At 51.9% G+C, this 14,272-nt stretch overlaps 5 protein-coding genes across 5 annotated transcripts; 3 read left to right on the plus strand and 2 right to left on the minus strand.

Moving 5' to 3' along the window:
- Positions 1–241: 241 nt before the first annotated feature.
- Positions 242–1,435, plus strand: ADH6-0 (NADP-dependent alcohol dehydrogenase 6; the record flags this gene model as incomplete). The annotated part of the gene is made up of 3 exons (XM_032029537.1): positions 242–448; positions 504–648; positions 705–1,435. 3 exons carry the CDS (start codon positions 242–244, stop codon positions 1,433–1,435), a joined length of 1,083 nt encoding a protein of 360 aa, XP_031890948.1.
- Positions 1,436–2,105: 670 nt separating this feature from the next.
- CGGC5_v014661 (uncharacterized protein) lies at positions 2,106–3,371 on the plus strand (the record flags this gene model as incomplete). The annotated part of the gene is made up of 1 exon (XM_032029538.1): positions 2,106–3,371. One exon carries the CDS (start codon positions 2,106–2,108, stop codon positions 3,369–3,371), a length of 1,266 nt encoding a protein of 421 aa, XP_031890951.1.
- Positions 3,372–5,037: 1,666 nt separating this feature from the next.
- On the minus strand, positions 5,038–5,595 carry CGGC5_v014662 (uncharacterized protein; the record flags this gene model as incomplete). Its single annotated transcript, XM_032029540.1, has 1 exon — positions 5,038–5,595. One exon carries the CDS (start codon positions 5,593–5,595, stop codon positions 5,038–5,040), a length of 558 nt encoding a protein of 185 aa, XP_031890953.1.
- Positions 5,596–6,487: 892 nt separating this feature from the next.
- asaE-3 (MFS transporter asaE) lies at positions 6,488–7,856 on the minus strand (the record flags this gene model as incomplete). Its single annotated transcript, XM_032029541.1, has 3 exons — positions 6,488–7,395; positions 7,472–7,564; positions 7,619–7,856. The coding sequence occupies 3 exons, from the start codon at positions 7,854–7,856 to the stop codon at positions 6,488–6,490; spliced, it is 1,239 nt and encodes a 412-aa protein (XP_031890952.1).
- A 2,852-nt stretch (positions 7,857–10,708) lies between these two features.
- Positions 10,709–12,796, plus strand: CGGC5_v014664 (uncharacterized protein; the record flags this gene model as incomplete). Its single annotated transcript, XM_032029542.1, has 1 exon — positions 10,709–12,796. One exon carries the CDS (start codon positions 10,709–10,711, stop codon positions 12,794–12,796), a length of 2,088 nt encoding a protein of 695 aa, XP_031890945.1.
- Between the last annotated feature and the right edge of the window lie 1,476 nt (positions 12,797–14,272).

Below are 14,272 nucleotides of genomic sequence, written 5' to 3' on the forward strand. Positions count from 1 at the left end.
GGGTGTTCTCCGATGGGTAATTTGCGGCAGGCGGAGGGCCGAGGTCTATTGCCTGACCCGAGCAGCTTGCAGTATGATCAGCTCAGAGGCGGGCAGGTCTGAGGAAATTCGAGCGTCATCGCGAAATCTGGCCGTATATAACTAGAAGAAGAGTGCACTTTGAAGCAAAGCAGAGACAAGAACACCGGAATTTATTCTCGAAAACATTCTAGATACCACCACCACCACCAATCTAATCAAAATGAGCTACCCCGAAAAGTTCCAGGGCTTCTGCACCCAGGGTCCGAAGACATGGAACAAGTTTAGCAAGGAGACCCTCACGCCGAAACCATTCGAAGATCACGACATTGACGTGCAGATCGAGTGCTGTGGTGTCTGCGGATCCGACGTGCACACTATTACTGGCGGCTGGGGTGAATACGAGGGTCCCCTGTGTGTCGGCCACGAGGTAAGTCTATTCTAGAACATCTAATACGGGTGTGCAAGATCTAAAAGCCATCAAGGTTGTCGGCAAGGCGATTGCCGTTGGCAAGAGTGTTAAGGACATCAAGGTTGGGGACAGGGTCGGCGTGGGAGCCCAGGTCTGGGCGTGTCTGAAGTGCGAGCAGTGCAAGCACCAGAACGAGAACTACTGCCCTCACCTCGTTGGTACGTTGACATGGATGTTTCGGCCGCTCCAATGAGAGGACTAACTAAAGAACCAGACACTTATAACGCAAAGTACGAGGATGGAAGCCAGGCGCATGGTGGCTTTGCAAGTCACATTCGCGCCCATGAGTACTTCACCTTCAAGATCCCCGAAAAGCTCAAGTCCGAGGATGCGGCCCCGCTCATGTGCGCCGGCTTGACGACCTACTCCCCGCTTGTCCGGGGCGGTGTGGGGAAAGGCTCTGTGGTTGCAATCGTCGGCATCGGCGGGCTCGGCCACCTCGGAGTGCAGTGGGCCAAGGCTCTCGGCGCCGAAGTCTACGCCCTCACGCACTCGCCCGACAAGGCCGAAGACTGCAAGAAGCTGGGCGCGAAGGAGGTCATCAACACGACAGAAAAGGACTGGGCGAAGCCCTGGGCATTCAAGTTCGACTTTATGCTGAACTGCTCCGATATGACCAACGAGTTTGATCTGCAGACCTACCTGTCCACCCTCAGCGTCGGAGGTCACTTTCACATGGTGGGACTTCCGGATAAGCCACTTCCCCAGTTCCCTGCGGGCCTGTTCACCAGCAACTCGGCTAAGATGTCCGGAAGCCACATTGGAAACCACCAGGAGATGGATGGGCTGTTGAAGCTTGCCGCTGAGAAGGGCATCAAGCCATGGGTTGAGACTATTGACATCTCCGAGGCAGGATGCAAGGAGGCGGTTGAGAGGGTCAAGGAAAACAAAGTTCACTACCGATTCACCTTGGTTGGGCACCAGAAGGCGTTCGGTACCGCTTAAAAGTTTCCCTTAATTGAACCAATCTAATAGCAACTCCATATTCAATTCATTCTTACTCAAGTCTTCGATGCATTGCTCGTCCCCAAGTATTATGTGGTACACAGTACTAGGTTTTGCCCGCCCATTGAACTCCGTGTCAGCCAGAGTGACTCCCGAACCCCGCAACGCCCGGCCCATCCGGACATCATCCAAGTATTACAGTGTGTGCACTTTCATCGCTGAAAAAGTCGCAGAAGGCTATCAACTACACATTCAGTCAGCTGATCGGAAGTGAAATCAGCTTACGAAGGATTTTTCCGTCGAGAAAGATTCAAACTGCATCCACTATGATCCCTGTAGGGATGACTCTTAGCTGATGACTGACAGTGGCCCAGCGGAATCAAATCAAATGCGGGCGCCAACCGGCTAGCCGGTTCAGTGCGATGGGACCACTAACAAGCTTAATCCAAGCCTTGATGCGGTTTAGGTCTTACTTCACACTCAATGTAAGATGCCCTTTTGATGCCGCCCCATCTGCTCGGTCTGCTGCTGACCCTTGGCAATTGTCGGCAGCTCAAGGATTAAACTTCAGGTTAAAACCACAACCCCTCTCACTGTGTTCCGTTTGATCGTTAATCAACCACCAGCGAAGTCACTCTCACACAACTGCACTCATCACACTGCCAGCAATATGGCGGCCGAAATTCACGTCATTTCCAAGAAGGACCTCACCAAACATGAGACAATCTCAGTCAATCTGTCTCTTCCCCCCCTAGCCCCCTCGTCCATCCGGGCGCGGTCAACTCTCATCGGCATCACGTCCAACAACCTCTCATATGCCAAGCTCGGAGATATGCTCCACTGGTGGTCCACCTGGCCCGTCCCTCTCGAGGGCCCCGCCCCGTACAACAACCGGGATGAGTGGGGTATCGTCCCTGCGTGGGGTTTCGCCAGGGTTCTCGAGTCAAACATCGAGGCCATTCCATCCGGCAGTCTTCTCTACGGCTACTGGCCTACCTCATCACACGAAGTTGATCTCAACCTCGTACCACACGAGCCCAAGGGTCACTTCCGCGAGGTGAGCGACCACAGGAAGGAGCTCGGAAGCATCTACAACCGGTACAACCTCGTCGACGAGTCCGTCAAATCAGAGGAGTTCAGAGCTATTTTCGCAAACGCGTATCCCATCTGGAACGCGGGCTACGTACTTAATCGCTTCAGCTTCCCGACGGAGTTTAAAGGAGTTCACCCAACTGGCCAGTATGGTGGCGAGTGGACCGACAAGGATGGGGATCTGAACTCCGCCGTCGTTGTCAACCTCTCCGCATCAAGCCGGACGGGGCGGAGCATCACCTGGAACTTTTCCCGGAACCGTAAACCGGACACCAATGGGCCTCTTGCATGGCTGAACGCCACTTCTTCGCCTCAGTCTTTGAGTCCTTCCCCCGAGGCTCCCTTCTCGATCAAAAATGTGAAGTACGACGAACTTGCTGCTAAAGAGACGGTCGATTGGATTGCCAGTGTCCAGCCTAAGCGCGTTGTGGTGTTTGACAACGGAGGCCCTGTGGAAGTCACAGAGCGGCTCCGCGAAGCTCTGGCCGCCAAGTTACCGGAAGGTACAAGCTTCACTCTGGTCTTGATTGGCGGCGAGCCAAAGATGCAATCTCCAGAGGAGTTCCAGGCACTTATGGGCTTGCGAGGGAAGTGGGGTGTCCCTGTTCAACTGAACACGACTTGGGTCATTGACGATGGTGTTGAGGCGGAAGGCGCGGAGAGCTTCTTCAAAGAAAACGAAGCTGCATTCGAGAAAGCAGTCGGGGAGAAGTACCTAGGAGATATGGAACTGGTTTGGGGCACTGGAGTTGGTGGTTCCTCAGGAGTTGAGAAGGCATGGGAAAATATCATTCAGGGAACGCTGACGCCCAACAAAGCCTGGGTTTACCGCCTGGGCAACTAGGTAAGATGCAAGCGAACCTGTGGACAATTACATTACCTGTCGTCATTGCGTAACGAATTGCACCGAGTAGAAGTCGAGAATATGCCCGAGGTTCGGGCTCGGTATCGGAGTTGAGAGCGCGAACAAGTCTCCGGCTGGATATGTCAATACCTAGGCCACCAGACCCACCAGCAATCAATCGTTATGCTGCATTACCTTTTCTGTGGCTCTTTTCAGGCGGGATGTTCCTTTTGTGATTACATTTTCCCCAAGCTGCACAGCCATAAGGCCATATATGCAAAGGCTTGAGTCAGGAATACGGGGTCAAGTTCTTGGAGGCGAGTTTCAGACGGCCGTTTCAGACGAACCTCAACTCCGGCCGCTCAGTACCGGCAGTCCGGTTCAGCTCGGGGATACCGTCATCAATTAAGGGTTGCTGTTAGCCAATAGTCTGAGTGAATCAATATCCGAAGGTCATGCTCAGAGTCTTTCTTGACTTGCTGCGATACATGGTATGCACATCTAGTGCCCACTTCGCCTGCCAGTTGTGTTTGACAGCAACCTTAATTCTTTACGGCGACTTTTTATAATAGCTTTCGTCTGTTAAATCCTCGTAGTCTTCCTGTGTTCCTTTGTAAATCATTCGAATTAGGAAGTTTCCTATCTCGAAAACACCAAAATAGCCAAGTCAAGTGTTCTCAAAGAAGATCTGCCGATCAAGCGCCCAAGCATTCGGTCAAGTACAAAAGCAGTAGACATCGCCGCTTGAACTGACATAATGTTCCAGCTAGTTGGTCATCAAACAAGCAGGCAGCTTCATTCTTATTCAAAATCTTGAAGTCCAGTACTTCCACGTTTTTAGACAATATTCTTTGAGTCTGTCACCTGTCCAGCTCATTCACATCCAACAATATGAAGTTTACTGCAGTTATCGTCACTCTCATTGCCGTTGTTTCGGCTGCTGTCCCTCACCCAGTAAGACCTTTAACCCCCTTAAATGCTCATTCGTGGACATCGCCGAATGCTGACTGATATATCAGCGTGACACTGCGGGCATGGGATTATTCCCTCGTCAGGCAGATTGCAGAAGAGCGGATGGTAATACCTGTTTTCTAGATCCTCCAATTATTTCACAGTGAGCTGATTTACAACCACAGAGTTTTGCAACGACAACGACCCTCTGCCTCACGATTGTTGTAAGGGACTTAAGTGCACGCTGGAGAACCCGGCTGGCATTGGCCCAACCAAGATTTGCCGATAAATGCTCTCGATCCAATGGCTGAGATGGATAAATGGTAAAATCAATGTTCATCCAGACTAAGTAAATAGAACAAGAATGAATTGTATATACTGGGTTGCAGAAGCTTGCAAGACAAGATCCGAGTTGCGCCTTCACAAGATGTGGCCTTCACAAGATGTGCATTCGACCTGTCCCGCCACGTTTTTGTTGTCGATGTTTCGTGTCATCAAATGAGCGAAGGCGCACCTGAATCACAGCCGACACATCTGCATGGAAGTGAACGGAGAATACAACACCTCTAAGCTTGCAGCCTCTCCCAAACAAGCCTTATTCAAGTGATGTGACAACGCATGCTTCTCATTTTCCTTTCAAATATCACATATCAACCTCGATGAAGTACCTTTACGCCCATGCTACAAACGACACCTAACGAAACTCGAATCTCCTTCAAAATGTTATGGCATCCTCAGAAATAGGTACCAAATTCCCCTTGCCCTTGAACTTTTCCACAATGTCCGCCTGCTCGGACAGCATGAGCCTGTCGCTCTGATGCCCAAACCTCGCAAGCACCCTCCACCGCGCCAAATCGCCGGGGTTGCGCTTATCACCGTGCGCCGCCTGAGGATTTTCCCAATGACCCCGCGAAAACGAAATAAGAGTCGAGATTTTCTGATTCGGAATGTCGTAGACCAGCGAACAGACAGTCCCCGTCTCTTCGAGCCAGTTCACCTGCCATAGCTCGCCGGGGCGAATACACTGATACGTGGCGGCCTGGTAGTTTATGCGGCCCGCCATCGGTCCGCCGTGGATGGCGTAAACTACGCGGTCCTCGGAGAAGAACCACATCTCATAGCGCCACTTTTCCGGATTTCCATTCTCGTCCTCAGCGTCGTAGTCGTAGATAAGGTGCACGTCGCGGATGTCCTTATCAAAGGTCGAGTCCAGAGGCGTGTTGGTTTGGAAGCGGGGCAGCGGTTTCGCTGGTGCTCTGTTGGAGAGGAACATGACTCGTGCGTTTCTGGAAGGCTGGCAGATGTTCTGGAATGCGTTGATGACGACAAGTTTGTGAGCTAGCTCAGGTAGGGATAGGCAGTTTATAGAGCTTTTTGAATTCGAATCCTGAAGAGTCTGAGAACGTAGCAGTTCGTCGGACAAGTGGATAGACGCCGTTTTATCACACGGATGTCCGTGGAGAAGGGTGCTCGGGTGGTGTGCCGGAAGTGGTCTGTCGGAGCGGGTCTGTGTGGTGACATGCTCGATTGTCTAAAGACTATTACATCATAGGCCGAACCTTCCGGCGATACCGCGCCATGTGGACAAGAAAAACTTGTAAAGCCTCTGATCTTTCGCGTACGGAATGGGCAATTTGTCAACGATGAATCAGGAAGCTGCCGTTGACGTGTTAGCCTGGCTAGAAACCGGAAGCAAACGTGGTAGCTCTGAGTGGGTGCACATGACGAAGGATGCTTCCTAGACTGCATCCAAGCCCTCGAAGGCGGACTTGGCAGCATATCCTAGTAAATCAGTAAGTTTCATTGCTTTGCGATGAGAGACGTTGAGAGACGTAGTAGTAGCAATAGTTGAAGGTGATTGGCCAAGTCAACTCACCTGCATGCTGCTGCCTGCATGGCGACTTCAGAACCTCTCTTTGAGTCTTGGCTCATCTGTGCTCTGGCCGAGAGATGTCTGTACACATACCTTTGTGCTCAAAGCGGCCAAGCTCGAAGTAAAATCAGAGTCGCATCTGGTCCGAGACTTCGTATTTTTTCAGAGAACTTGGTGGCTAGATTCTCCCATGGCTTATCTATCCACCAACCTCGATTCCTGCATGCCATGCCATCTACACCGACGCAAGCCATCTTAACAACCCCAGAGACCCCGTCAGAGCCGAACCCCATCAACACGCCTTCACCAGCGACCACCCTCCTAACCGTACACGACCAAAGATGTAAGCGGCCAAGGATATTACATAGGCTAGCGCAGCGAATATTATCAACCCCGGATAGCCGCCGCCCTCGGCTCCTAATATCGCTCCGGCGATTGGAATCCCGATGAGAGTACCAAAGCTGCAAAGAGTGTATGCGGTACCGTTGCGTTTCCCATAGTCTTCTGTCCGACAGACCAAGCCAATGGCGACCGGAGCGAGGCTTACAGATGCTCCTGACCAAAATCCGTAGATGATGGCGAAAGCTGTTGTCATGGTCCGACTCCCGTTTGCTGTAAGCCAGAGGCCAAATATCGAAGCCATACAGCAAAATGTGATAGTACACATTGTGTTCATGACACCAAATCGATCAGCAACGTAATTGGGTAAGAATCTACCCGGAACGGCGCCGACGTTGAGAAGGGGGTTGAGCATGTACGCGTCGAGGTATCCGAACCCAGAGTGAATACCGTAGGAGCAGATGTATGTAATGGGAATGAAGACGGCAAACTCAACGAGAACTAGTCCAAGGGCCACCGCAGCGTAGTCAATGTCCTTGAGGGCTTTGAGGTCGATGGAAGAGCCTCTTGACTTCTCAGGTTTCAGCCGTTTAGTCAGTAGGCAGCATGCCGCTGCCCCGTGAATGGCGCATATGAGAGCTATCACTCGTATAGACCAGCCGAAGCCGATGCGAGGAGCCAAGTAGAGGATGACGAGGGGCATCCAGACGCCGCCCACACCTCCCGCAGTGCAAGCCAGGCCAGTGGCCAGTCCTCTCTTCTTGTGAAACCAATGGCCGATCGCCGATACAGCTGGATTGTACAGCAATGACGACGAAATCCCGCCAAGCACACTAAACGACAGAAAGAATTGGTAGAACTCTGGACAATAATTAAAGTCATCATCGAGAACTCATGATGCTAGGCAGTCTGAGACATGGAAGCTTATGAGGCTTACCGGATGAAAGGCTCATGAAAACGAGAGCAAGTACGATGCCGAGAGCTCCGGGGATGACCAATAGGCGCATGTCATGGGCATCAAACACAGGGCCTGGGGCTGTTAATTTCAAAACGATACGCATACACTTGCTCCGGGCTGCCTTACCTATTTGAGCGCCACAGAAGAACAGGAAGAAGGCATAGCCGCTGAAAATCCATCCAGTGGAAGACTCTGGCATTCCTTGCAGCTCGTGCTCTCCGAGCCAAGCCTGGAGGACGGCGAGCGAATTTAAGAGACCCATGGAAGGTATCATGGCACACCAGGCGCCAAATACGACTAGCCAAGCTCTCGATCCGCCATCTGGATAGTCCATGATAGATTCGGTGCTTTCAGCGTGGGTCATTATGCCTCAGAACTATGTCAGCCGTGCTTACGACCCTGAATAATTGTTTGCTACGTACCATCTGAAACCGAGCTGTGCGGTCGCTCTGCTGGCTGCGGTATATTCTCTTTCATGCTGGGGACCGTTTCTTGACCGCACGGCGAAAGTGGGTGTTATCCGAGTTTGCCGCGGAAAACTAATCATTCGCGTGGGTGATTGTTGCCGGTCATGAGGTTGTGAAGCAAAAATTTCTAGACTTTTGGAAAATGTTTCTGGATACGCGCGACTCTTAATGATTGAGACTCGCTTTCATAACTCCGCGGAGGTATCGGTCAAATTAGCACCACGGAAGCCATTCTTTCTGGATTTGGCGACCGCAAGGCGTCGTCGACACCTTGGTGGAGCTTGATTTCCTTGGGGCAACTTTTCCCGTAAACGGGCCGGTCCGGCCGTTGAGCATAACCTATTACACTTGAAATATTTCCCTGGAATCTGGCAATGGGGGCACAAATCCCGAAGTCAATCCACATTTGACGTGTTGGGATGCCAATCAAAATTTGGGACCTGCCTCATGAGAGGCGAGGGTTACGCTATCTGGAAAGTAATAGCTTCAGATAGGCGGAAGTGCCGCCCTAGTCTGGCGGAATTGGCGGGAAAGCTTCCGCCCTCTCGTGGTTTACAAAAGCTTTTTGTCGTTAGTTTGCTTGTGCGATATTGAGGGAACCAGGCGTACATGTTAGGAGAGTAATCTGATCTGGCATTGTAAGGAGAGCGTCAGTGCAAAAGATGGGTAGCGATGAATGAATATTTGGCATATAACATAGTGGCTAATAGATTTTGATCATTACTGGGGCACATGAGACGTTCCTTTTGTTCTCAATTCATGTTTCATTAGTAGAGGAGCATTCAGGAGGTTCTTTGAGGCGCTGCTTGGCAGATAGGACTGGTAATTCTCGCGAAAGAGCTCTTGGCCAAGACAAGATCATGTAGCAACGCGATTCATTGATCAAATGAGATGTTATTGTCAAGGATAGTTGTCCGGGTCTCGGGGCTCATTTTCCCAGTTCCTTAGTGATTGTATACAGTTTACCTCGGCAGCTACTCACTCGAACTCATATCCACAACAAAACACATTGGTGACAACCCAAAATATCAAAATCGGGATAGTCTAAACTTGCGCTCGACTGTTACCAGAACAACACCGGACTCGGACGCCGAGGATAATGTATGAGAAATCAGCAGTCCTTCGCGTGACTTTCAAAAGCAACTATCACATGTGCTTTGGTCGAGCGTCTCAAAACAAATTTCAGTTTTGGTTCACTCCTGTTGAATCAAGACCTAATCCGTGGTACAGGAAGCATCTATCCCCACAAACAGACATTGAATCGAAGACATCAGCGCCACATCGGAAGAGATGCTTGGGACCGGCCCGAGTATCGTGAGCACATGAAAAGTCGGGTTTGTTGAGCCTCTTGGCAAGGACGAGAGAAATTATCCTGAATCGTCAACATTGAGCAAAACGTCTCGCTGATCACTGGATCTCTGCGCCGGTGTGAAGTTGGAATGTCGCAGGCTCATGCGGAATGAGTAGAGGTCGGAAGAATATGTCCCGTTTTGTTGATAATCGCTAAAGTGAGCCACAGATTGGGAAATGGGGTGTCTTGAACGTTCGCGCAAGGCGGCGCATGTGTTTCATGCGGGGTGACCGAGCTGAATGCGGCGACTCCATTTTGCTGGTATGCCGGAATGCAGTTGTCCGTGAAGATCATTCTTCGGATCCGAGAGGCATACCGAGGCTGGACTCCCCTATTGATCCGAACCCTCAATGGTTGCTTTCTTCAACGTCAACCGAGCTTCTTAACTCCGATCTTGGCTGGAAGAGAAGACAAAGTGATAACTTATATCTAGCTATGGAATGATGTCCGCTAGATCGGTATTTTCTGGATGGGCAGTGACATCTCTGGTTTCTTCGTTGCTTGATATGACCGTAGGACCCCTCCGAATGCCAAGTGCCGCGTGTAAGACAGCTCCCCTCGTTCGGTCTGCGTCAAATGATTGAGATCTTGTCCCGAAAGAGCACGTCGAAAAGTCACTATGGCATTCTGGGTTCGCCATGTTGTAAACGAGCCTATCAGAGCGTTGGGCAAGGGAGACCGTCCGTGGGATGTCTCACATCTGTGTTCTGTGGCTGGCGTGTCCCGCAACCATCCACCTGGATACGCCTGGATACAGACACAACTTTCACGACTTAGCAGGTACAACCCCTTCTATTGGTTATTGCTCCTTGAATCTTTGCATGGCTCGTGCCGTTCCCCAAGAGGTCTTTCCGAGAATGATTTTCTGAGATGGGATTCTCCCTCTCTTTTGTCATGAGACATTCATTTGGGCAGTTGCTGGAATCACTCTATTTGGCCAATGCTCGCAGGCAGGATGATACCGTTAACGGAGACGATGAATCTTCAGGATACGCCGATCGTTGAGATCAACGGTAGCTAGAGAGTATGCTGTCTAAGACCCTAGGGAGAGAGCTGGGATTTTGTCTCTCTCCTATCTCGTTTTGGTGGAGACGAGTGCGTTTGTGGCAGCCGACAACACCGTTTTGGGAAATGAGCTCCTAGACAGCTGGATACCCGGGGAAGCCATCAATGGCTACCATTGTGTTGTTGGTCCCTCGGATGGCGTCTCCTCTCATCCTGGAATCCCTCCCACGAAAAGTCCTTCACACAGCATCCATGACTATATATCTGGATCGTTATTCTCCTGTTTTGTGTCTTCTCTTTCCCGCTTCATCCGATCCTTGCCCACCCATGACCGAGATATCCAGCACTTCATTGAATCGTAACCTTGCTTACGAGCTTCCTTACTTCAACGAAATGGCTACCCTCGACACTCACACCAATGGGATTTTCATGCCCAAGGACTTCGTCGGAATGGACAGCATCCTCGATGAGGACCTGTCTACTTCCCCGGATGCCACATCTCACATCTTCGAGATGTCCCGCACCAGACGTCTGCCTCGTCCCAACGGCGTCCTCTCTCGCGACGCCAGCCCTACGGGCTCCACGCGCTCTTTCGCCAATGGTCACAGCCATAGCTCCCGTCGCATCCTGAGCCGCACCCGAACTTCATCATGGGGCAGCTACCAGAAGCAGTACAGCTCCGAAGTGGCCAAGGAGCTGACCGCTCAAGCCGAGGGCGAGTTCTTTGCCCTCACAGAGCTGATGGCCAACATGTCTCGCCGCAGCACCTCCCTGAGGGAGGTCTGGAGCAAGATCATCGCTGAGCGGGAGTCCTGCTATGCTGAGATGGACAGGATGCACCAGCGCATTGAGGAGTTCGCCGAGATCATCGAGATCAAGGAGAGGGAGCACTCTCACAACCACCACGAGCACGAAGAGCGCCAGAAGCAAATCCTCAAGTTCAACATTGACCTCAAGGCCGCTGTTAACAGCACTGCCGAGTTCAAGACGAAGCTTGCTGAGCGCGACACCGAGTGCCGCCACCTCCTTCACGAGATTACGCAAGTGAAGGACACTCTCAGCCACGTCAGGCGCGAGCATGAGGAGACGAAGAAGACTGTCGAGACCACGAGACACACTCTGATCTCGACCGAGAGTTCTCGTGCTGAGCTCGAAGACAGGTGTGGCAAGCTTCGTGGCGACCGTGATGCTCTCGACCTGAAGTATACCGAGCTGCTCTCTCGTTATGAGGAGCTGACAACCAAGCACGACACCCATCACAAGGAGCTTGTCCACTCCAAGCAGCTCAATTCGGTTCTCAAGAAGGAGAAACATGACTGGCTCCACCGTGAGAGCGAACTGGAGGAGAGGCTGCGCAAGCATGAGCACAGGCACGAGGAGATCAGACGCAAGAACAAGGAACTCGAGGATCGCCTCGAGAAGAAGCAGCTCGAGATCAAGGAGTTCCAAGAGGTCATCACCAGGGCCGAGCAGCGCGTCACTAAGGTCAGGCACGAGAAAACCGAGCTCGAGCAGCACATTGAGAAGCTCAAGCGCGACATCATCAAGGAGCACAGCTGCTGGGAGGAGGCCGAGGACCGCAGCAGCAAGTGGAAGCTCAAGTGGGAGCACTCTGAGCGTGAGATCGTGTCTCTGCGCGAGGACGTTTCTCGCGTCGAGATCATCCAGACCGAGCTGCGTGAGACCATTACCAAGAAGATCGAGGAGATCCGTGTTCTTCAGCTTGAGAAGAAGCGCGTCGAGGAGGAGAGCGGTCGCCACTCCGGCCGCGCCGATGATATCCACCGCCAGCTGGTTATCGTCCAGGAGACTCTTAGCCACACCGAGTCCACACTTTCCAAGACCCAGGAAGAGATCCACTCTAAGACCGAGCGCATCGAGCGTCTGCAGCTTGAGTTCAACACCGCCAAGACCAAGATCAAGGACTACGAGATTGAAATCAAGAGCCACAAGTCTCTCGCTGCTACTCTCCAGGTCGAGGTTGAGAGTCTCACGACAGAGTGCGGCTCTCTTAAGCAGAAGTGCCGCGACTGGGAGGGCAGATACGAGGACGTCTGCGAGAGCGTCACCGAGTACGAGGACGGCGGCTCCGGCTACGAGTTCGAGATCAGCAGCATGCGCACTATGCTTCGCGAGTCGAGGGAGCAGAAGGAGAAGGCGATCAGCGCTCGCAACAACGCCGACCGCGAGCGTGATGAGGCTATCGCCAGATACGAGGAGAAGTGCCGCGAGATGGAGAGGCTCGAGGAGAGGATGCGAACGCAGTTGCACGAGCAGGAGAGACGCCGTTCCAGCAGCGGCCGGACCGTTGTCAGACACTTCTCCAAGAGTGGTAACGGCATGACCAGCAGCAGCGAGGCTGGCAATGGCCACAGCCACAGCCACAGCCATGGTCACAGCCATAGCCATACCCACGGCCACAACCACTCCCACGGTCACACCCACAGCCACGGCCACATCCACGACCACGAGAGTGTTTAGTTTGGATGCCACAACTTAACAAGGTCCTTCTTTATTCTTTTCCTTTTTCCACAAACACTTCCAGTCTTTAGTCTGAGTTCGCAAGACGATTTTTTCTTTGTCAGGTAACCGCCAACGGAGCGAGTAGGTCGCAGATCAGAAATTGAATAAACCCCCATTATTCTTGAACGTCTGGCAAGGTCTGGAGCTGCTTAGAGACCAAGTCCAGGAGTCCATGTGTTCTTACAAGAACAAATAGTCCTAATACAAGATTACTCTTCAGACCCAATCCCGACCTCAATTTGGCTGTTCGTTTCGTTTGACATGCAACATCACGAGGACCTTTAACAGTGGATGTAAGAGCGTGGTCTGAAGATTAGTTCCAGACGGCTGCCGCGTCGTCATCTTACATGCATTAAGTTTACAGCATCACAGCAACAAGGCGATTGGTCTTCTAAATTTTCACAAGGCGCTGCTGAAGATTAGGCTTTGGAGTATTTCTCCCACCCTTTTTAACTACAAATTCCCCAATTGATGTTCCATAACGTCTGTGTTCTCGAGGTGGTTGGGTTCTCCTCCGGTGGCCCCTGTCAGCTTATGGCACTGGACTTGGTCGTGGGTGATTAACATTAGTGGCCCGACAGCGACTGCTTTGCGCTAACACCTGCTGGTAATCTCGAGCAGCCGGAGATCTGCACCTCATACGACGAATGTGATGCTCGGCTCTCACAAACACTGACGAAGCTTTGCAAGTGGAATAAACAATTGCGAGCCCCGTGAGACCAATGGTGGGCAGATATTGTTGTATTGCCAATGCAGGCATCACGCAGCTCTGTCGTAGACCATGTGGTCGATCAACAGCAAAGTAGGTCGTACAACACCCAACAAAAGCACCGCACCTAACTAGTGAGTTTTACATGGACATGCAGACGGAGTATCATCCGAAGTCTTGGTCTTTCAACGGCGGCTTACGTTGCACCATATCGGATTAAGATGTTTAGAAGCTTGAGTGGTCTCAATTGGTAATTCCTTGGTGAAGGATCAGTAAGCTCCCAGCGGTCGCTCAATCACAACGACTGACTTCTGACGAAGAACAATCCTTCGTGGCTGTGGGCAGCACAGCACCGGCGCCAATTTGCCGGCCGTGCTAGCGTGCCGTTTCTGGGTTGCTCTTTGTTCACACTGAGTGGAAAACACTAAGATCGATGATGGAGGGCCAAATCACGGGGGAATCCATGAAGCTCATCACGCGTTTGCTACCTTTGACACAACACTCTGGCACTTCATCTCGCGACTGCGGGGACCTCGGACTGAGTGCCTACAAAAAGACCTCACAGTTCGGGTTGACATCGACCCTGGTCGTGCTATTCAGGGGCGGAAAGGCTGCAGCCGTTGGGGCGAAGGATCTTCCTGCCCTACCACGCTAACGGGTTCAATCCTACGCTATTCTCGGTTTAGTAACTGGCAGCTGCCAGGCTTCAGCATTTTGCTCCGGAA

This window comes from Colletotrichum fructicola (assembly GCF_000319635.2).
Source record: "Colletotrichum fructicola Nara gc5 chromosome Unknown KSG_Nara_v1_contig09, whole genome shotgun sequence".
NCBI lineage: Eukaryota > Fungi > Ascomycota > Sordariomycetes > Glomerellales > Glomerellaceae > Colletotrichum > Colletotrichum fructicola.